This window comes from Phalacrocorax aristotelis, chromosome 1 (assembly GCF_949628215.1).
Source record: "Phalacrocorax aristotelis chromosome 1, bGulAri2.1, whole genome shotgun sequence".
Taxonomy (NCBI): domain Eukaryota; kingdom Metazoa; phylum Chordata; class Aves; order Suliformes; family Phalacrocoracidae; genus Phalacrocorax; species Phalacrocorax aristotelis.
In genome coordinates, this window is record NC_134276.1 from 76908079 (window position 1) to 76930950 (window position 22872).

A 22872-nucleotide genomic window follows, 5' to 3' on the forward strand; every position below is an offset into this window, starting at 1 on the left:
GGCATGCACCAGTTCTATACCAAATAAGCACGTTTTTTGACATCTCTATTATAGATGGCCTATGGTTTCAAAGCATAAGACCTTCATGGCACTGGAGATGTGTTTGCCTTCTGCATTCAGAAACAAAGTCTTGAAGGAAATCACATTTGAAGACTTTACTTAGCTTAGGATTGAACAATTAATTTTTATTCATCTCAAAGCAAAAAATAAATACCAGATTGATGGAAAGTAGGCTCAGACTCACATGAAAGAAGTATTTTCCATAAGAAACTTCCATTTTGTGGCAACTTTTAAAGAAAATAGTGTTTTAAACAAAATCTTTGCAAAATTCTTTTTTAAAAAAAAAAACAACAGAAATTCCTTTATAGCATGCATTTCCAAATCAACACAATGCATTGATAAGCAGCATTTTATTAATTCAAGAACATTTTAAGGTCTAGATTCTAAAATAAAGTTTGTCTTTGATAGTACAGTAGTCTGGGACATAAGAAGCCCAGAATGAGTTGGGATTAAAAGCCTTTGATCTGGATTAACCTGAACACAAACTACCACATTTTGAGTTAATCCCTTCTACAGGCAGGGGCACTTTCCCTGCTTTATTTTGCAGATACGAGTGCAAAAATGTTTCTCTCTCCCAGTAAACATTCCCATCAAAACAGACTCATCTCTAGGAAATATTCTGTATTCATGAAAAATTGTTCCAATTAGGGCCACGGGATTTTTGTATGGACTGACTTCCAAGAGTAAAATATAAGCTAGGAGAAAGCCTGCAAGATTTCAGGTTGGAAAATGAACTTTTCACAAACCTCCAGTTCAGAACCCCCAACTACCATGACAAAGTTTTGAACAGGAGAAAATCCTTTTTTCCTTATACTATTCTTTCCTTTTTTCCCCTCCAATACATACATCTCTTTTTTTCCCCAATATGCCATCAAATTTCTAAAGAGAAAGAATTACGGACACCATAACATTTAAATTAGATCCATGTTCCAGGAAGTTTAGTAGCTGTAAATTATTTAAAAAAAAAAAAAAAGCACAAATGTGTGAGCATAAATGAAATTGGAATAGAATGACAGGAAAGACAGAACAACAGAAAATCTTGCCCAGAGCCATGGAGATCTCTCTCCCACCATAGGCCCACACATTTTGCATGCTTGGGAGGCAAAACACTGGCAAGGATTATTTTTCAACTAGGTCAAACTAAATGTTGGAAAGCTGATTTGATTTATTTTGTCTCTTCAAGTACATCAGTTGTGAAGAGCTACTCCTTCCAAGCAGCCTGAAGTCAACAGTAATCTTGGTAAGAGAACACAGTGGCAGACATAATGTTAAGACTAAATAAGGACTAAAACACAGCTGACCACTATCTTGGGGAAATTAATCAGGTGCTGGTAACAGTTCACATCACCTAGTCCAGAAACACTGACTCAATATAAGAGGAAAAATCTGAATCCAGACATGATTATTAGACATCTAATGATTCTCATGTTAGAAGTTTTGCTTAATTCAAGAGTTTATTGGTCTCCTTAGGAGTATTTATTTTTCTTCTTACAAGCAAGGTTTTCTAGCACTAAGTACCAGAAAAGACTACAAAAAAATACAGCCCGTAAGTGCTTCAAATACAGGCTCTGCTTTTCCCGTGTTTACTTCAGGCAACAAATTCCCATGCTCCTGGCAGCTGGAGCCCTAGCGCAGAGGCTGATGACATTTGTACACAAAGTATTCTGTTTTTTATAAGCAAATTAACTTCTAAAGCCCTACATGTAACCCACGGAAGCTAGGGCTATATAAAGTAGATCTTGGAAGAGAGATATGAAAGCATTCCAGAGAGAAAACAAATTGCCTTTTTCTTGGCTTTGTCTTTCAGTATTCGCTGGCAATTTTCTTGAGAATACACAAGGTCTGGAAATGGCTCGTGCAACCTGCCTGCAAATACTGCTTGAGCCGGAAAAAATAATGGCATGCTATGGGAGGTGTCAAACCCAGGAGCACCTCTATCACGCCACTGCTTGACATCATGGCTCTACAGGTACATAAAAGAGACTCAAAATCCTGTAAAAGGATGAAATAGGAGCTTTTTCAGACCTTGCAGAGGCAATTTCGTTTTGAAATTCCCTTTCTCCGGTTTGCCTTCAGTAGGGCAGCACAATCAGCAAAATCCTAACCTTGGAGCTCCCGTCCCATTAGTCACACAAAGCTTTGGTGATTTACAGTCAGAAAATCATTTCAAGACATCTGAAAGGACTTTGTTATTCTGCCTACAGCTACACCTGTGTACTTCTTTGTCTCTAAGTTTCTATTAGAAATAATTTAAATAAGAGAAAATCATGTTTCCTAGTGGCAGAGCCTATTAATGAAATATGTTTCACATTTCCAATGGAAATGGGTATTTAGGAAACTAACAGGCAGAGCTTGTGTCTGCTTTATGAATACATTTTATATCTGAAAGACTTCATCTCCACGTCTCTATCCAGATCTGCAGCTCATCTTTAGCTCTGTGAACCATATTCGTATTGCTCTTAATGTCTGAATTGCTGCCCTGTTAACATGACAACTCAATTTCTAAGGTGTCTTAAGAAACCCAAAAAATAGGGGATTCTCTATTTTTTTAAATGTCTGTAAGCACTGAAGGGAAAAAAAAAAAATCTTGTAACATGTTATGCTGAAAGCCAAAAGGAGAACAAAAATGACACGAGCAAGTAGGCTTAATGAATTTAACTATGTTTTTGAATCAAAGTATTATGTAAAACAAACAGAAAAGCAGGACAACTGACTTGCAAACTATTCACCTAAATGATTTTATCAGACGGCAATGGAGATACCTTCTGTGGATTAAAATCTCCCCTGCTTAATACATAGCAAAAAGTCAATAACTTTACTGGCTAAGGGACATAAGTGCTATGATCACAGAGAAACTACATTAGCCTCTGCATTACTTTCCTAGAGTCTAGAAAGGGGTCGCCCATCCCTTGGGCATGTGGAGGATCCAGTCTTTACAGACTTAGATTAAGTTTAACATATCCAGTATTTTTCAGGATTCAAATATTTTCATATGGCTTGAATATATTTGATATAACCATAGATGAGGCTATGTAGAAAAGAAATCTTAATGTTTAGGCAAGGTTCAAGTGACAAAGCAGAAGAGCTCTGCAGTTCCACGCAGTCCTGCAAAGTGGCATACTGTCAGGTTCTTCTTTACTTCTTTACTTCTCGCTCATATCACCACCCTTTCAAGATGTCTTCATGAGCCTGGCATTCAGCTGTACAACTCTAACTGAGGGCAGTCCTTGCCTGCCAAAGCTAATTACTGGAGATAATACACCACCATGAAAAAAACAACCACACAGATGGAAACTGCACTGTTATTGCTAGGAAACTCTTTAAACCAATCCTACAGGTCTTTCAGCATCAGCAGCAGTTGAGAAAGGATATGCCAATGGCAGGATGTGGCAGAAGAGACAAAGTAACCATGTCAGGTCTTGCCACAAGCTCAGGATGTTACGCTTTTACACCTCAAAACTACACCATGAAAAGCAAATCTGACACAAGCAAGCGTAAAGTCACACATGCTTATGTACCCTTATAGAAAATACATCTCAACCACAAGTATTTTCTACTGTTTTTAACTGATGGGATGATCGCTTCCATAACCATATCTTTGACACACCATGTCAAAGAAGAAGTCCCAGGTGGCAGCTTTGCACGTTTTAACATGGCATGAGTCTTTGCTGAACTGGCTTACACAACTCTGGCCCATGTGCTGGGAATACCGCCATTGGGTTTTGGTCAAAAACAAATCTGAAAGTTTGGGAATTTGAGAACTCTCAGCAGCCGGCTTTCCCTAGCCCACAGGGAAAGCCAACAACAAACAGTCTGGTACAGAGTGGAAGAGCATGGACTGTTTTGTTAAAACCGGTGCCTGACATACAGCAAGCATCAGTGGAGTAACCACGCTGTCTTGATGTGGGTCAGACTGTAAATGACACGATTTGGTTGCCACTGTGCTAACCTCTGCATTCCTCTGACTCTGAGGGAGAAAGTCTCTTCTTCCTTTCTCACCTGGCTTCAAATGGAAGTCTCATGAGTGCTGTGGATTTAGTGTGTAGTTTTACAATTGTGGTTTTATTTGAATTGCCGCAAAAATGTTGGGTGAGATTAAACACAGGCTTCTGCTTTTGAAGAGGTCTGTGCTTAATATGACTTTTACACCCTGTTTTCTCACTAACTTTTAATTTTTTTCTCCTTCGAGTCTCGTTGCAACTCCAGCTCCTACACTGCAGTTGTGAGAGCCTTTCCTTGGTACTGTGCTAAGTGATATTTATGCATAAACTTTTACTAATTGCTGATTCCATTGGTATTCATGAACCTATGCTGGAATGAATGAAGCTTTCATTCATGTTTATATATTAGTTTCCAACATTTGTATGTTTGTAATCACAGGCTAAAACCAGCTTTCATTTGCAGAGATGTAAACTGAGGGTAACTGAGTCAGGAGATATACTCTATTATGTACACAGAAAGATATTTTCTAGTAACATTGAAGGTTGAGTTTATCACAGAAACTTCCCAACTCCTTAACTCAATGTAGTTTGTTCAGGACTGGTAACTACAGTTACGGCTACATTAACAAGCAGTTTGGATCAGTAGAAGTCAATCTCTAGAGCTCATTTTGTGCTGGAGACCTGACAGAGGCACTTCTACGGGTCGCTGGGACTCTTAGTTCAGATGCTAACCTCTAAGTTTGCTCCCGTGTGCTAATGGTCTGTTACTGCTGCAGCTGACCTCCCAGGCTAGTCCTATCCACAGCAAATCCAGGGCAGGACCTGCGGTGCCCTTCCTGATGCGAACCTGTGCTCAGCAAGCGGGCAACAGTTGAGCGTTACCTGAAATGCGCTCTCCTGATCTAATGAACGAACGCACTGACACAGACACACCCTATGCGTAAATTACAGAGACTTACACAATTAGAATATCTCTGTGGCAATCCCTAGCCATCAACAATTTTCCCAGCCATATAATTGCTACTATTAAGAACACAAGTTCCCAATTTAACAAATGGCAGCAAGATAAATGCCCACATCATTCTGGCTTCTCCCAGCTTTATGATTCAGAGCACAGTAATCTGTTGCCCTTGGTCTTTTGGAAATAGTGCCCATGTGGTAATTTTAATGACAATGCAGCACTTCTTCTGGTCTGTTCTGGACATCTGAGGGCTTTGATTGCTTTATCATGGAGGGGGTTCTGATGGTCAAGTGAATTGGGTCTATCATGCCCCAAGGACCTTTACCTTATTCTCTCCCACTCAGCTGCCCACCTCGTTCCTCACTGTTTTCACTTAGCAATAGGTAACTCAGCACAGAGACCCGAAACCGAGGAGGGCATTTAGACAGCCTGGAATTGACTGGGGAGAAATCAAGGAGGTTTCTGGTGTAGCGCCATGGGAGAGGAGGGGTGGTAGGAAGAGGCGATGTGTTACATTGCTTAGATTTTCTGTGTCCTTTAGAATTGCTGCCTTGTAGGGTGTCATGGCTTTAGCGTAGGGGAACCACTGCAACTGCCTACCTCTCCAATACCCCACCATCTTTCGCATTGGCTCTGGTTTGAATGCATCCAGCATGGGAAAAGAGGCCCCCTGTCTCCCTGTATTTGGAAATTTTAACAGTCCTTTCTTCATGTCTTGCCGTGCTGCTGCTGCTGCTGCAAAAAAAACATCATCCATGTGCATAGCCTTTTTATTATTATCTTTTATTCTCTTTTGAAACTGTTAACATGTTATTGCTCATCAGCTGCTTCACAGGAACCATTTATGTACATGCTTTGGATCTCACTTGTCCCTGAAGTAAATGTAAATTATGTCAAGTAAAACTTACCCTTAGACAGCAGACAGACCCCCAGACAGACAGTGGGCCAAGGCATAGAAGGATAATATCGCCTTAAAAACACCCTAATTACATGCACTCAACAAGCCTGGCCTTTTCCCAGAGCTGTCTCTGGGGATGTTTGTACTATGTATGGCTCAGCCAGGCAACAAGGAGAGGACAAGGTCTCTTGATCCCTTTTGCTGTCTAACCTGCTAATGAGCAAGGAGATTTTCCTTGTTATTAGAGACATGAGATCCGGATAGCAAACCGATGCACTCACTCATACAGTTTGGCCATGGTAAAATAAGGACAGCTATATTGCCCCAGTCCTTGATAACACTGGCTGCCCAGCAATAATGCTTTGAGTAGCTTTTCTTCAGGAGTCCAATATTCCAGACAGGAACAGTCTCTGTAAGCATGTTTTTTTCTTATGGGCCACAGAAAATGCTCCTCAAAAAGGTCAAAATAACTGATAATGTTTTTACCCAGTAACTAACAGATGTTGAACTGTAGCTTTTGAAAAGGCGATACATTCACACAGCTTAGCCCTGTTCACAGTATGTGCACACCCATCCCATTACAAATTGATATGCAAATTAATCGATAGGCAGTAACACCTGACTGCTGCGCCGACTTGCACAGTCCTTTGTACAGGAAAATGTACTTGCAAATACAAATATCCTGCAATCAGTGAGAAATTCTGAGACGGTGATAGTTTGTTCTTGCAGTTTGTTCTTAGGCAAAATCTATCAGGATGTGAGATTACTAAAGCCTCAGTTATTATAATTAAAATGAGAAACAGCTTTAGTCAAGTTCAGATACAATTTCAGCTTCCTCAGACTGCCAGCTGTATCTTGACAAAGTTTATAACTGAAGGTTAAAGCTTATTTTGTTCAGAAAAATCAAGAAATACTGGGGTGGTAGAAAAGTCTGTGATCACACACGTGAGAAAATAAGGCAGAACCTGGTTTATTCAGCTTCACGCAGGTCATGTGATGTAATTAATTCCAAATGGATTTGGTCTCTGTACAGAAACTTCCAGCAAAAGATTTAAATGATGTGATAATTACCTTTTTCCTTTCATGATCCTTCTGACTATGCCTTAATTTATGATGCTTTTAACTAGTATACATGTATCTTGAGGCTATGATGGGTGCACATTTATTTAAGTCAAAAGATAAATCTTAATGAAAGGGTTTTTTTAACACAATAATTAACGTATTTTGATCATCATAACAGTAATTATTAGAGGCACAAAAACAGAATCAGATCTCAGCAGAAGCCATGAAGATCCTAAATAGGGTGGAGTACCAGCACTGCCCTATTATTTTGCCAAGAAATGATACATCAAAGTGGCAGCAGTGAATCATCATACACTACCAGGAACTACACCCAGTGAATCCAAGAGATGGAAATATTAGATGCACTAACCTCCATCATAAATTGCAAATTATAATCGCAGTGCAGATAGTGCGCAATATGCCTTTTCTCATAGTTATCAAGCTATGCGCTCCTTGTGCCTCCCCCAACATGGCTGCTCATCAGATTAAACAATGGAACCAGAAGAACCACAAAAACACAGGAATTTTGCCTTGATATTAAAAGTCCATCTATTTTTAAGGACACAGTTTTATTCTCTGAAGGATTTTAAGCTCTTGTCTCATGTCAAACAACACAACTGGGCAGCCCTGTTCTCTTAGAAACCTCTTTAAAAAAAATCACCTTTTTAATAGGATTATATACTCCATGACAGGCAAGGCCAGCACACTCACTCTTACCTGCTGTCATCCTCCCCTTCCCAGAAATGACTAGTATTCTGATTTTCTGCCCAGCTATTGAATCAGTGTGCCCATACACAGGCACAGGCAGACTGTAACTTGCAGCCAGCCCTTTTGCAATGACACACGTTAAAGAAGTGAAACAAAACTGAAAGCATTTAAAATTCCCACCCTACTCATTTTTCCCCTGTGTCAGATGTACTTTAAGAATTAGTTTCCCCAAACTAAAAAAGTTTAACAATATACAAGGAGATCTTATCTAAAAGGAGATGCAGGCAAAAAGACAGGAATAGTTCGTTAAAGAAAAGAATATAGTACGTACGGTACCTTTTCCAGCCAAAGTTTCTTCTTGTATTTTCCTCACTGCTGCTTGGCCCTCACTCTCACTATTTCCAGCTGTTACAATATAGAAAATGGAAAATTAGCGCTGCAATCGACTTAAGGACAGTAAATACAAGCATGCCACTATGAAGGGCTAGCCACTGTGTAAAAACCAGTATGAAGTTTTAGGTGAAAAGGCACGATTTGCTACTGTCAGGTAGCAGAGGTTTTCGAAGAGGGCTGTACAAATGCACTGCTCTTTGTACAAGTTCTGCCTGTTTATCTCATTTATTCATGCAAGAAAGGACCATCTGCTGGCTGGAACAGCAGAATTGAGATGTGATTCTGTGAGCCAAGTGAATTATATCACATCCAGATTCTGCAAAAGCTTTACTATAAGTTAGAGTGGACCTTCCCTCGCTCTTTTTCCAAAATGAAGACTTCCACAGTTGGGGAAAAGGCTCCACTACCCTGGCCCAAATGCTCAGGAAATGTTTTACTAGCACTAACATAAAATGTGATTAAGCACCAAATAAATGCCTTTTGTACCATTCAGCTTAGGTGGACAGTTAAGAATTGTCTGACATTTGTTTGGCAATTTTTTTATAATAACTTATATGAAAGGAAAATATACAGACACAAAATATGGCACCTGGTACCACAAATTAATTCTTTTAAATTAAGTTTAACATTCCATTTATCCATCCATAAATATTTTCCATAGCATAGCACATCAAAATACCTATCGTTTATTATCTAGATTGGATATAAATACTGATATCTCTTATGAACTTCATGAAGTTGCCACCTTCTTTTCCTGGTTATATAAACCGCTTCCCTGGTTTCTTTACAGGCTTTATCTTGTTCCCCTCTACAGGTTTCCTGTCCTCTCAGTCACTTCGTAACTGTGCAGCAGAAATTTCAGGTTTTCCACTTTTTTCCCTCACTTTTTTTAAGTAACAGTGAATCAGCTCTATCAAAGACAAGGAGAGAATCACAGTGTCACAGAACAAGTTGAAGATGGAAGAGACCTCAGGAGGTCATCTGGCTCAATCTCCTGCTCACATTAGTTGGTACGTGCTCACGTTTACTTTAAGATGTTAGAACATGATTTATAGTGCTATTAAACTGCATTCATTTGATCTCACAGAGAAAGTGTTCAAAAAAGTGGGAGTAAGCCCTCTGACACAGTTCATGTGTCATCCATCAGTTGCACTAGCTGAAGGCTCAGAGCACTGAATGGAGATTTTTGTGACATGACCACACTGAGGAGGGAGGCCAATGCATTCTTTTGAGGATGGAGTTTTTGCTGTGCTTCTGCAGTCAAAAACAATTATTTGCAAGACATCTTTGTTTTCATGATATGCAAGAAGACCCAGTATTTACATAAATGTAGACAAAATACAGACATTGAGCATTCAGATACTTGAGAGAAAATACTTCTCATATAAAACTTAGGCTCATACTGGTCTATAACTGTTCTCTAAAAAATCCATTAACTATGGAATTACATTGCTTAGACTTCCCAATACAGGAAAAAAAAAAAAACAACACACATTTGCAATATTTTCTTCTTGCTGCAGGTTTTTTCCCCCCTTTAAAACCTTGTACAGAACAGCAACATTCAGCTTGATGCTAGTTTCCAGCTGTAGACGCAGCGTCAACAAACAAACCCTCCAATGAATCTTCCATTTCTGGGGAGATCTGTGCAGATGGCTTACGGGCAAGGGATCAATTTCCTCACTGTTTCACCTTAAGTGATGTACTAGAGTAAAACTTCAAACTCAGTGTGTTATTATTCCGAATACAGTTAGGCTAGAAACAAAAATACCAATTGGCACCCAGTGCCAATTCTGTGAAGGTCTTACTTGATTCCTCTTTCATTCAGTACTCCTCATGCAGAGAACAGGCTTATTAAAGCCTCCAGTGTCTTGATTTAACTCTCAGTATGTTCACTTCATTTGTTCTTTTAAAAGAGTTTGTGTTCACAACAAATTTTATTTTGCTTTATTTTGCTGTTATATAAATGGTTATTCATTAAAGCTCAGTGCCTTCCAAATGAGCTAATTTTTTCATATTTGAATATTTTTCACTCTAGACCACTGGGAAAAAATAATTATTTTGCTAAACAGTCACTTCAAATGTCTGTTTCCAGCCTGATTCAACAGAGCGTTTGAAAACCAGATTCTGGAGGCCGGAGTATCACAAAATTGAGTTAGCCCCAGTAAAAGCCGCTGCCGTAATAGAGACTTTTGAAATAATTCTTTCAAAGAAAATTCTGCCAGAAAGAATAAAGACACTGCACAAATGACCAAAATCCTTACAAAAAGTTCAATGACACATCTATCAGGAAGATACCGTAAGACTGGGCGAGTAATCTACACTTTTGAGTTTCCTTAAGGAGATCAGCATCCCCTTGCCGAGGATGGGTGGGGTGAGGAAAGGGGCATTGCACTGTTGTACTGCTTCCCTCCTAGTACATCCTTCTGGGATCCTCTAAGCAAAGTGAGTGGTAGGCATGAAAAAGAACAACCTCCTTTTAAGTCCTACATTAATTATTTGAAATTCACAAAATACTTTGTAAGTCATCAAGCTAACATCATCAACTTTAGGTTGGGAAAAATAAAAAGTAATTTGTATCTTCTTCATGAAGATGGGTCACTAAAGGGTACAACCTTCAAGCACACTGAACAGGAGTACAGCACTCTGAACTAAGGAGGGGGAGAGTTTACTATACAAGGGTCAAATTCTTACCACCATCAGCTGATCTAGATCCTCAGCAGCATATTTGTAGTAATTCTTTTAAAAACATTGTGAAGCACAGGAGAATCCTCTGGCTGGACTTTTTGCCAATGATCCACCATAATTTTCATGTGCTGGACCTGCCAGAATTTATCAATTTTCAGAGCTATAGCTTCTGTAGCATAAGATCTGCCTAGTCTGGATTCAAGTGGTTTGGATGGAAGGATAAGAAACGGAAGACAGACCATGGTTTTTAGGCAGTGAGGGAATGTGAACAAAAGCTCTGAGAAAAAGGGATTCAATGTCTTGAGAGCTTAGCTCATCAAAGAACCCAAACATGTAATAATCTCCTTTTCATGCTAATTTGAAGTATCTATTGGGAACTCAAAATAGACATAGTTGTCTCAAGAACTCCTTATGCAAGCTGTTCTGTGCCCTATCTGATGTTTTTCTTCTACTTAGTCCCCACAGAATAGTGAAAAATTCAGGTGAGACTGATTCAATAACAACACTGACTTCAATCATTTCTGAATAACATAAAAATAAATTCAAGTCTGAATGGATGCAGCTGTATAAAATAAAATATCATTTTAAAGGCATGAAAGATTCTAATTCTTAGAAAAATACTTAAACTCATGTTGCAAAAAAAAAATAATTGAAAATAAATTTAAATACAACTTTGAGTCAAGAAAATTGATTCATCTACACAGATGCCCCAAGTCAAAGCACATTGATCTAAAGCCACCACAGATGTACATAGAAAAATTCTTAGCAGCAACAACAGGCTTTGGATCTTACCCTAAAGGTCAGGTTCTGTCATCTTAATCACTTAAGTAGATCTTAACTCTGAAAGGTACTTCAGGGATTTCCATAGAATTATCACAGCCGATTGCTCAGCCTGAGTAAGGATGGCAAAAACACAGTCCGTAGAAACCCATCACAGGTGGGAAACATTTACACTATTGCTAGTTAAGGGGTCCTGTCATATCGATATGTATACTTTATACAATATTTTAATTTTCTTTGAATGTGAAAATCTCTCCAAAAGAATAATTGCTACTCATGCTTATCATTTATGTACAAAGTTGATCCTGATCTTTTCCAATTGGTGCTTTGCAAAAATAAGAATTTGCAATCTTGGCATTTCAAGGGAACGTACTGCAGGGCATTACAAAGAAATTTAAAATAGTCTATGAACAACGATACAGCCTGTAAAGCTTAAGGTTGCCTGGAGAGAACAAACTCACAAATTTGGAAAGCCCTCGCTTACCAGAGTTCGCAGGGCGTGAATTTCCCGACTTTCAGCAACATAACACAAAAATGAAACACAAAAACTCTTTGAGATGGACAACCGAGAAGATGCAAGAAGACCACCCATGATGCAGTGGTCCAGTAAAACACCCGACCCATCCAGCCCAGAGCCTGAGAGCCACCTTGTGCTCCAAGGCAGCCCTCAGCCTGTGACAAACCCCAGCAGGAGAGGCAGGGGCGAGCTGCCCAGCGGCAGGGCAGCCATGCCGGCACGTCGCCTCCCAGCCCTCCCCACACACTCCAGCCTCTGGCAAGTGCGACCCCCTCATTCACCAGTGCCTGCGGAACCTGTCTACCTGAGATAACACTCATCCCTTGTCTTATTTAGCCATAATTACATATCAGTTAATCCCTGAAATGATGAATAACTTTCCAGGATTCACAGCCTGCCCCATGGCCCTCCTCACTCCCCCAAACACTTCATGTAATCCCAAATTTAGAAGTGCTGCCCATAAACTCTAATGCATATGTGCATTACCAGGAAAAGCTTGGTGGTATGGTAATAAATTCTGTATAAATTAATACCATCTGATTAAGGAGTTGCAGAGGGTGATGGTTAGGCATCTTTGTGCAACAGAATATAAAAAATATTCCAACTGGAAATTTGAACTAAGGTGCCCCCTCGTAGTAGCATAATCCTCATTATGGATGAAGGGGAACTGATTTCACTGGAGCACCAGCCTTAAGACAGAGCTTGCAAGGGCACCCAAAGCCTCAAGAGAAAAGCGAAGTCCTATCAGCTGGTGTTGTGAGGATCACAATTTTGTGAGTGTGCATGGCACTGCACAACAAATAGCATGTGCCTAAGAGAGAGGAATGACTGCCCCCCAAATGCTCTGAGTATGAGAATCTGAACTCAGTAAATATGAGTGGTTTTTAAAGAAATTGATAATGTCTTCAATTAAAAAAAAAAATCTTGTTTAGAAAAAAGGAATATAGATCTTGGGTCTCACTCATAAAACTTCCAAGTCATGAATTTGTTATTCAACAAAGTCAGGTATAAGGACATGACCTGGTATAAAAAAAAATATTGAGAAAGAGATGCAAAGCTTCCTTATGTCTAGAGGTGCCACACATCTTTGTCATTCAGTTCATCATACAGCAGTCACAATGAAATACATGCCTTTTTGACATTAAAGTCAAAAATATGATTGTAACTGTTCCTTTGAGAAAAGAAGCAAAACTGAGCAAGGAGGAGGATGTTGGTTTGCAGAGAAAAAAGAAATTATCTTTCTTGCCCTAGGTGTCAGCTGTTCCAACAACAAGAATTACCCTGTTTATCAAACCAGACACACCAAGACAAGTGCTCCGTTTCCAACAATAACCCATAGCAGGTGCTTAAGGAAAAGGTATAAGCGACAGCATTAAGTCTGGGAGTGATGTTTTCTGATACATCCCCCTGGTAGAAAGAAGTTTCAGAGACTTCCTTAATGAAAGGTCACACCTAGCCTCTCAATGGACCTACCTCCACTACTTCATCTAATTCCACTTCCAATTTATTCACTCACTTGGCAGCCAAAGGGTTCTGGAAACACAAGCTCTGTGATTTAGTGACACACTTAATTACATTAAAAAGTTTGTGCTTCAGTGGTGTTTTGTTTTGTTTTGTTTTTATTGGATGTTCTTTACTTCGTGTACAATAACAGAATAACCACTTCTCATTCACTTTCTTTATATCATTGATAACTGCATAACATCACGGCTCAGCCAGCTGTTTGCAAGTGGAAGAACATTTGCTTAATAGCACAGAGCCATCCCTTCCTCCTCACCATCCTTCTCTCATTTTTTCCAGTTTTACCAGACTTCTTTCAAGTATTCACAACAGGGTGAACCAATGATTCCTACATAGGAAGAGGGATGCTTCCTATCCTGTTTTCACCTTCTTTCCTGCTAAGTAATAAGATTTTATTTGCCTTTTTGACTGGCACTGAATATTGAAGATGTTCTGCAGAGAGCTTATAACAGTAAATCATAATTATTTTTTTTTGAGTGATAGCAGTTAATCTAGATACTATTCTTGTAAATATACAGGTGTGGGGTTTTTCCTCATATGCAGTATTTGCATTTACTGACACTCAGTATTTATCTGTCCCTTCATAACCCAGTCATTCAATATTGTGAGATTATTCCCTGTTCTTCATGCTAGTTAAGATTTCACAGGATCACAGGATGGCTGAGGCTGGAAGGCACCTCTGGAGACCATTCAGTCCCACCCACTGCTACAGCTGGTTGCCCATGACTACTATGTCTGGTCAGGTATGAGTATCTCCAAGGACGGAGAGCCCCCACCACCTCTCTGGACAGCCTGTTTGACTACCCTCAATGTAAAAAAAAAAGTGTTTTCTTGCACTTAAATAGAATTTCCTCCTTTTTGGTTCATGCCCATTGCCTCCTGTCCTGTCAGTGGCACCATCTTCTTTCCTGTCCCCACATATGGAAAAGGTCCCCCTGCGCCTTCTCCTCTTTAGGCTGAACAGTCCCAGCTCTCTCAGCCTCTCCTTGTCAGATGCTCAAAGCCCTTAATTATCAATAGTCTAATAGTTTAATCTGACTATGCTAAACACATTTGTGCCAAAGGTATCATTTCACTGTTCATGCTTTTTTCTGTATCTATCTTTCATAAATATACTGAACATATGTCTATGAAATCAGGAGTCCCTCATTCCATCCCAAAGCTGACAAATAATTCCTAAACGTTGTTTCCTGTCTCCTAACAAGTTACTAATCTACAAGACATCTTCCTCGTATCTCAAGACAAGCTAGCCACTTTGAAATCTTTTGGCAGAAACCTTGCCAAAAGCTTTTGAAAATCAAGATTGAATTAATTCACATGGTTCTTGCAATCTTCAATGCAGTTAACAAATGCTTAATGAATACATTAAATAAATGTCTAGAAAAACTGCACTAACTCTTCCAAAATTTATCATCACATACTTTGTATTTTTTACAATGCCTGACATTTTTTTCAATACAAAAATCACACTCACTGGACTATGCACAACATCCTTCCTCAGACTGCACAACAGTCACATTTGCGCACCTTACACTTCTATACTAAGGATGATTTAGGGCCCTATGCAGAAGATACTAGTCCAGAAATACTTTTATGCTTTTAATTTTGCTTTCAGTTGCAGCAGCTTGTTTTAGACCATTTTAATTTATTTTCTGATGGGTGGTACTGTATTTATACTGAGTGTGTAATAATCTCCATACTATTCATAAGCACTGCATCGTTTTAGCTGTTTATTCTACATACTTCTTTTAGAAGAGAGAGTGAACAGCAGTTGCCTGTCACAGACGACATTTTCAGACTAAAGGCTCCAATCCCACTTGGTTGTTCCTCATAAGGATACTTCTCCATACCTGTGATAAGCCTTTTTCCTCTAAACCATTTCCATTTCTATGTTATACTTTTTGAAATGTGCAGACCAGAACTCAACACAGCATTTAAGGTGCTGGCACGTGAAGGATTTATACAATGACAAACTCACGCTGTTCTGTTTGTTCCTTTTCTAACAATTTCTAATATTTGTTTTGTTTTTTGCAAGCTATTGAGCACCGACTTTTCATAGAACAGTCTATGAAGCCCACGATCTTCCTCCAAAGTGATGATGGTCAACACAGAATCCATCATTTCTTTTTCTGGAGTTAAGATTTTTCCCCATGTCCCCCATTTTTCCCCATGGCCATCACTCCATATCATTCTCTTTGGAATTGCACATGCCTTTTAACACCCAGCTGCTTATGGTCTTCTGTAATTCTTTACACACGTCCCTGGTCTTCATTACCCCGAATAATCTAATATAATTTGAAAGGCTTGTCACTTCACTATTTGTTCCTCCTCTAAAATTATACGTTGAAGGCACGGGTTGCTGTTGAACTCCAGTGGTAACACCCTCTCTACTAAGAAAATAAACATTTATGTCTATGTTCTGTCATAACATGGAAAGTTATTGTATGAATGTAATGACATTTGTACTTCTCCTTTGGGCTGTGTAGTGTCCTTAGGAGCCTTAAGGAATTTTGCTTTAAGATTTCTAGAAATCCACACAAACCATATCAACCGAAATCTCTCTCATCCACATGACAGTAGAGCTCAGTTAATCAAAGTATTTTACTATGCAATACACCTGCACAGTTGATTGAGTTACATTTCTACTTGAGATTACTGCCCAAAAGAGAATTCTGGTGCTGTAAGTGTCTTTTCAGATGTTTTTCACTATTTTAGTAATAGTTTCAGATGTCCCAAGGAATGCTGTAATGAGATTGTTTATAAATAAGTAATTTTAAACCACTTCCAATTATCAAAAAAACCCATAAATTTTACAGGTGAAATGTTCAAAATTAATAAACATAAACAAATACATATTTTAAAAAGGAAAAAAAGTCTTTTTAAAGCTAGGACAGTGAAAGTCTTCAAACAGAAATTAGGGCCTAAAGTGTTCGACAAAATTCTTACTGGTTTGGAAGGCTGTGTGTGGCTGGCTGCGGCTGGGTGCACACGCACTGTGTATAAGTAACAGACAGTGCTGTAAGCAGAGTTTTTCATAACCCTGATTACAATGTACTGATATGTTAAAAACTGAACTGAATGACAAATATAAGACAATCTGCATGCATTTTCTTAGTGTTCATACCTCAAAAAGGAAACGATCTCCCACTTTAAAAAGGCTGGTAACATGTTGACACTTCCTGGCTAACTCTGCAACTCATTCAGGCCTAGCATTAAGAAGATAAATACTTCTCTAGAAAAAAATTATAACTCAAGCATCTCATACATCTATGTTTAGTGAGAAAAGATTATTAAAGTATCCCGAATAAACTTTCAGTAATTGAAATCAAATCAAACTGTCTTTGAAAATGAACAATTGCACCATCTTGATAGGGTTTAATTATCTTTCTAAAGTCACTCTGTAGTATTATACAATACAAGAATCGTCTGATTTATAGTGCAGAGAGTGCAGCCTGAAAATTGGAAACTAATGTGAATGGAAGAGATGACAGAAATATCTCTTGCTTGGTCTCCTGCAGGGCTTACAGGGGTCACACAGAAGTGCTGAGCCTGGTGATGGAACTACATTTATTCATGCCAAAATTGCATGGCTCAAATAAGTAACTTGAAAATATATATATATATATATATCTCATGAGACTGCTTCCTTCAGAATGTGAGCCTGTCTTAGAAAATTGTGACACTGATATATTCAGACACTAAAAATAGATTACACTGCCCTGAACCTGGTGTTTTATACCAAGCAGCAGCATAACATTGTCAAGGTGGAAATCTTTTGATTTTGGTTCACCATTATCAGCCAGGATTATCAAAGCTTCTAGATTAGATATTATCACACTTTTTCCCAGCCTTCTTTTATTAATGTAATGAGAAAAAAAGGGAAAATCAAACTGAATGTCTCTTTTTTAAAGTCAACAATTTTAACGTGCACTCACAGAACCCTCTTAAAAATTAAACCCCAGTGATGAAGAATGGAAGGAATATGAAGAGTTTACACTTCTAACCGGTCTAAATTCAGACTCACAAAACTGTGGCCAACACTGTGAATCAGAGCTGAATCTACTGGATTTTATGATGGGGGGGAGGGTGTCATAAAAATGACCAGGGTGTCTTAATTTTCAATGTCCTTTTTGTTAAGAGCATATTTATTTCTAAGTGCACACAAAACATCATCTTCAATATCAGTCACTGGTCAGTAGGCACCGAAAACAGTGTGTCATTTGCCTTCTCTCTCTGAAAATGAAATTGCAAGCTTATTTATCAAGTAGCAAATTGCATAGGAGAGAGCAGGAGGTCCTGGTGTGGCTTGGCCCTGAAGCTACTCACCACTGGCAGTAGCTTTTCCTACCAGGGGTCCACTGTCTGTCATGAGATTTTCCTGAAGTAAAGGCCCTGCTCACTGTGAGCAATGCTATTGCAGCCTGGCAAAAAGTCCCAATGAAATCTAGCAAACTAACTTGTAGAAAATTACTTTCATCATTTCGGCATTCATGAAAACATTTTTCCCAGTGAGAGGCTGAGGGCAGGGTGAGCAGCATCTGCAGAGGGAGACCATCGCTGGGAGGAAGGAGTCTTGTGCACCAGTGCTGGGACTGGAAAGGAAGAAGCCGTAAAAGCACTGTGCAAACGCTTGCTGGAAATGCTCTGAGAGAGCACACTGCCTTTTTTTATGGTGCCTATTCATGTGCCACAAGGTAACACGCCTTCTGTGCATTTGTTTTCTTCATTCCATTGGTAGATTGCATTTAAAAGTAAGTTACTTCCAACCTTTACTCCTCTAAAATACCAAATAGAGCCAAAATCACATCCATCACAAATGGTGAATCATCTTCACATCAGACATTCAGGGTTTGACTCATTTGCCTGCTGCAGGGATATCCTTTATTGCTAAATAGACCCATTAGTTAGTCCCTGTAATGGGAAAGAAGCATTCAAGGAATGGGCACGATTGACTGTGAGCTATATGAGTCCCCCTTGCAAGCCCAAATTCACCTAACAACCACACTTTTTTCACGTAACTTCACACCTATATACAAACATACGGTGAAAACATTTCTAGAGCAGAAAGCTTGAGCCCACTTGCTGTCTTATTTGAGGGCTAAATCTTTGCTTGTGTGGCCTGAAGCTGAATGTGCCAACGCATGCCAATGTGCCAGCAGGTATTTTAAGCGCACTCTGGACACTTGGGGCCAACAGTTAGCAACAAGAATGGAAGGTCATTGCATTTAATGTGTTTTTGAGACTGTTTTAATCTTGCAGCTGGAACAAAGCCTGAGACTATCCATTCTACTGACAGGGCTTCTTTGCTCTGAGGAATTTCACAGGCAAAGAAGATGGCTGTGACTCACCGAGCTCAGTGTTTAGGTCAGAGTTTGCCTGAAAGAATTGAATCAGTTGAAAATCTTACTCATCAAATGCTTCCTATATTTAATTTCATTAATTTACATTTGTAGAGATTCGTAATGCAAATATTGAGGTTGGTACAAATGAAGAGCAAAAGGAAATGTGTGTGTCTGTAAGTACCAGAAGAAAGAGCAGAGCAAAGAATTAAAACAATGTCCCTTATCAAAAATAAAGGACACACTTCCAGGACACCATTCCTGTATTGTTTATATCAAGGCCACAACACAGAGGACTGGCCAGCAGAAGACCGTGCACTGACACCAGGAGGATAACATCACGGTTGCAGCATACCACCTATATCATTATTTTTGCTGTTAGCCCACCCAGAAAATAGGCTATAAACATAGCCTATATACCTCAGATAAGGAAATATGTACTAAGAGCTGATGACTCCTAAAGGGTCTGTGAACCACAGAGACAGGATAAGGACTCAGTAGCTGACATATATTTTCCCACACTGCACGTAATTGATGCTCACCAGACCACTTGAGCGCTCACATCTTGGTGCTTCTGAGAGTATGGGTGTGAGTGTGACTGAAGGAGATCTATGAGAGGGTGACTGTGAGTTGAAAAAAATCAGCTTATTTAGAGATTTTGTAATTATATATCACCTTCCCTTTCCCAAAGATTTCACACCAAATTTTGTTACACGAAATGCCCTAAACATTAATGATATAAAATACATTTGAAAAAGTGGCAATATTCAATGTTTCCACGACCCTATGCAAAGAGAAGAAAAACGGATACTTTTTTTTCCCACTGAGTACATTTTTGCCGTCTACCTCAAACAAGAAAGAAGACTTCTTTAGTGAAATATTAATGCTGGCATCATTAGCTACATCTGGCTACATCAGCTACATCTAGCATCTAGCTACATATAGCAGCATCTGTTTGCATTTTTGTAGGTGCTTGGTTTTGACACATCTATTAAAACATGTACGAGTAAGTGGTGTTCTGTATTACACCCGTACGATTCCAGGGCAACTCCATTTGAGTTACTGACTGCTTTAGACCTAAAATATATCGTTACTATGCTCTCGAGTATTGTTTGGTGTGTTTAGTTTTTTTAAAGATGTTATACAAAACCTTAGAGAGAGCACATTCTGTATCAAAGCTAAGTAAAAGGCATCACCAGCTTGCTAGGTGTATTATGAAATACCAAGCTTCAGTGACCTTATGGTGTAAAAGTGGCAGTGTTTTAGGCAGAAATCTAGTGAAAGAAAGATGAAGGGAGAAAAGGTAGTATTTTAAACATAAGTATTCATAATGATTTAGTAGATATAGAAGTATATATATATATGTAGTACAGAAAGCTTCAGAAAATAGGAAAAAAGTCTCAGAAATGTTGTCTGTAGCAGAAAGAAGAAATTCTGCACTGCGGACTTTTTTGGAGTTCCTACAGAAATTCACCTATCCTACCTTCAGATGTCTAAAAGACATCTCAGTCTAACATAGTCACCTTATAAACTCTTTATTATCTGTGGAAAGAAAAGGCACCTCCAGAAGGTGAGTTGTCCAGCCCACCTCAGACTGACACGAATGAACCTCCTACAGTATTTATTTTCTTATCTTGCCTAGAAAGGCCAACTACAGTGACAAACTGAGAAATAAATGTGCGATTTTTACATGGCTGAAATTATAAGGGCTTTCTCTGCCCTTCTAACATGGATCATCCCCCACTACACATTGGAAAATTCCTTCAGGGAGTTAGTTTTCCTCTTAATGAACATGTGTACCCTAAAATTGAAGTATAGCCTGTCCTCTGTAACAAGATAATAAAGTATTTTTGTAATACCTATATTTTTAAGTCTTTTTCATGAGCTTATTGTTTACTTGTTATGTAAGGTAGTCCAAGGCATCCAAGTTTTGCATAAAAAAAACCCTGTCTACTTTTCCTTAAAATCTTCCGAAGCAAAACACAAACCAAATCTTTATTTATGCTAAATGCTAGCATAACCCCTGTTCCTCCCCTCTCTTTCCTTCCCCCGCCATAAATTTACTTGTACCGGGAAGAAAATACTCCTTAAAAGAAAAAAATTACTTTCTGAAACAAAAAAGATATTAAGAAAATAATTACTTTACCTATTATAACGTGCATGCCAAGTCTTGCCAAATGCTTCACAGTTTGGTAACCAATTCCTTTAGCACCTCCAGTCACTATAGCAACCTTTCCATTTTGTGTAGGGAAAACTATACGAAGAAAAAGAAATAATGCAAGGTTAGTTCCCGATAGTAACACAATTAAGGAGTTAAGGTGTATTTTAAAGAGGCATACACTTGACAGATGACTCAAGCTGTGAGACAAACCACACAATCTCAAAAGCAAACTTTGTACAGAAATAAAAACTACAGAGCATCCGCCATTATTTACTGCACTATAATTTTCCAGTATTAACAGCTCGCAAAAGACTGAAGTTGATGACACGGAAGACAAACACCCAGTTTAGAAAGTTTCTCATTTCTATTTGCATGCGTTTTGCAATCCTGCAGTGATCTGCCCTTTAAAATTTTCACCTTAACTCTGTTACAGAGCAAGGTGACAGCTTTTGTAAGTTGGCTGAGGGATGATTTACTTCATGCGTACAGGGAAAAAAATTAAATCGGCAGCATGATATCCTGCAAACTTCTTGAATGACGAAGGACAGGCCTCTGCCAGTAACACAGGAGAAATAGCAAACAGCTCAGTCAAAGATGATGCATCCCAAGGGCAGGAGCCGGTCAGCCTAATTTACCTGCTTAACTGAGCGCTCCCTTGTTGAAAATCACAGGGTCCTGGCCCCCAAAGGAAGGAGGGGACAATTTTTTCCATGAAAAACCCCACCTGCTTTCCCCACCCACCCCAGACCTCTCCCGCAGAAGCCAGTGACTCTGATGCCCACGGCTGGCCCCACACCGCCTCTGCCCCAACAAGCGCCTCTTAACCCAAGGCAAGGCTCAGGCCATTGGGTAGGGCACGCTCCCCAAAACCCCTCTGCTAGGGGCTGCTTAGACCTAAGGCCCATACCTCCTGCCTCCGCAGGCAGCCCTTTGACTGTGAGTGAGCTGAAAAGTGCCTGGGAAGGCCCTGGCGCGGCACCCACCATCTCGCCCGCAAGCTCTCACGCTGCCCACAGGTTGCCCAACGCACCCCTTCAAAATGGAGGGACCCCTCCCGCCAAAGGACAGCAAAGGCATTTTAACTGCTTGCGGGAGGCATGAATCAGTTCAAATATCAAATAAGATTTTTGGAAAAGGTAGAAAATCTTTCATGTGAAGCACAGTGTGGTCTTCAGACAACCGAGCTGAATTTCTGTTTGCTTTTTAGAAGCTGTACATGAAAAATGGCGTTGAATATTTCACTTTGCTGTGGTGCAGTGTCCGCAGGCAATGTTATAGATAACAAATGTTAAAAAGATGCTGACTTTCATCTATCAAAGGACTTTCTATTTTGATTTCTAGGTTTTTAGGGGATTGCTTTGTTGTACAACACAAGCTCATGTTTTATATGGTTATGAAACACTGATCTAGTGCTGATATTTGCTTTCTTCACAGCAACTTCAAAAAGGACCCAGATTTCACCTTTTCTGAAATACATAGTTCTTTCCAGCATGATTCACATGAATTTCTGTTCTCTTCAGGTAATGACATGATTCTTCCCATCCATGCGGAGTGAGAATTGTTTGAAAGTTAATTCCTATTAGTGATATCCATGCATGTATGTGTTCTAATATATATAAACTGAGCAAAATAAAATTTCAGTAAGGACTCCGGTTAGTTATGAAAGCAGTCCTGCAATTTCCACCAAAAAGCTTCATCATAACAAACTCTAAATAAAATCCACATATTTTATTCTATAGTTAAGCCTAGAAATTAAAGCTAGACCTGATATTAAATGCTTGGGATAATTTCTCACTCCAGGTAGTCTTTTGTAATTGTTTATTATGTTACCAGACTTGGCCTTTTT

General features: G+C 39.2%; 1 protein-coding gene across 2 annotated transcripts in view; it reads right to left on the minus strand.

The window, feature by feature from the left end:
- Positions 1-22872, minus strand: part of DHRSX (dehydrogenase/reductase X-linked) — a 169592-nt gene that overhangs the window by 110674 nt on the left and 36046 nt on the right. For both annotated transcript variants that reach the window (XM_075094864.1, XM_075094855.1), the window contains exons 2-3: positions 21012-21119; positions 7967-8035 (exon numbers count right to left, since the gene is read on the minus strand). In XM_075094864.1, coding sequence (XP_074950965.1) covers positions 7967-8035; positions 21012-21119 — 177 coding nt within the window. The remainder of the gene's footprint in view (positions 1-7966; positions 8036-21011; positions 21120-22872) is intronic.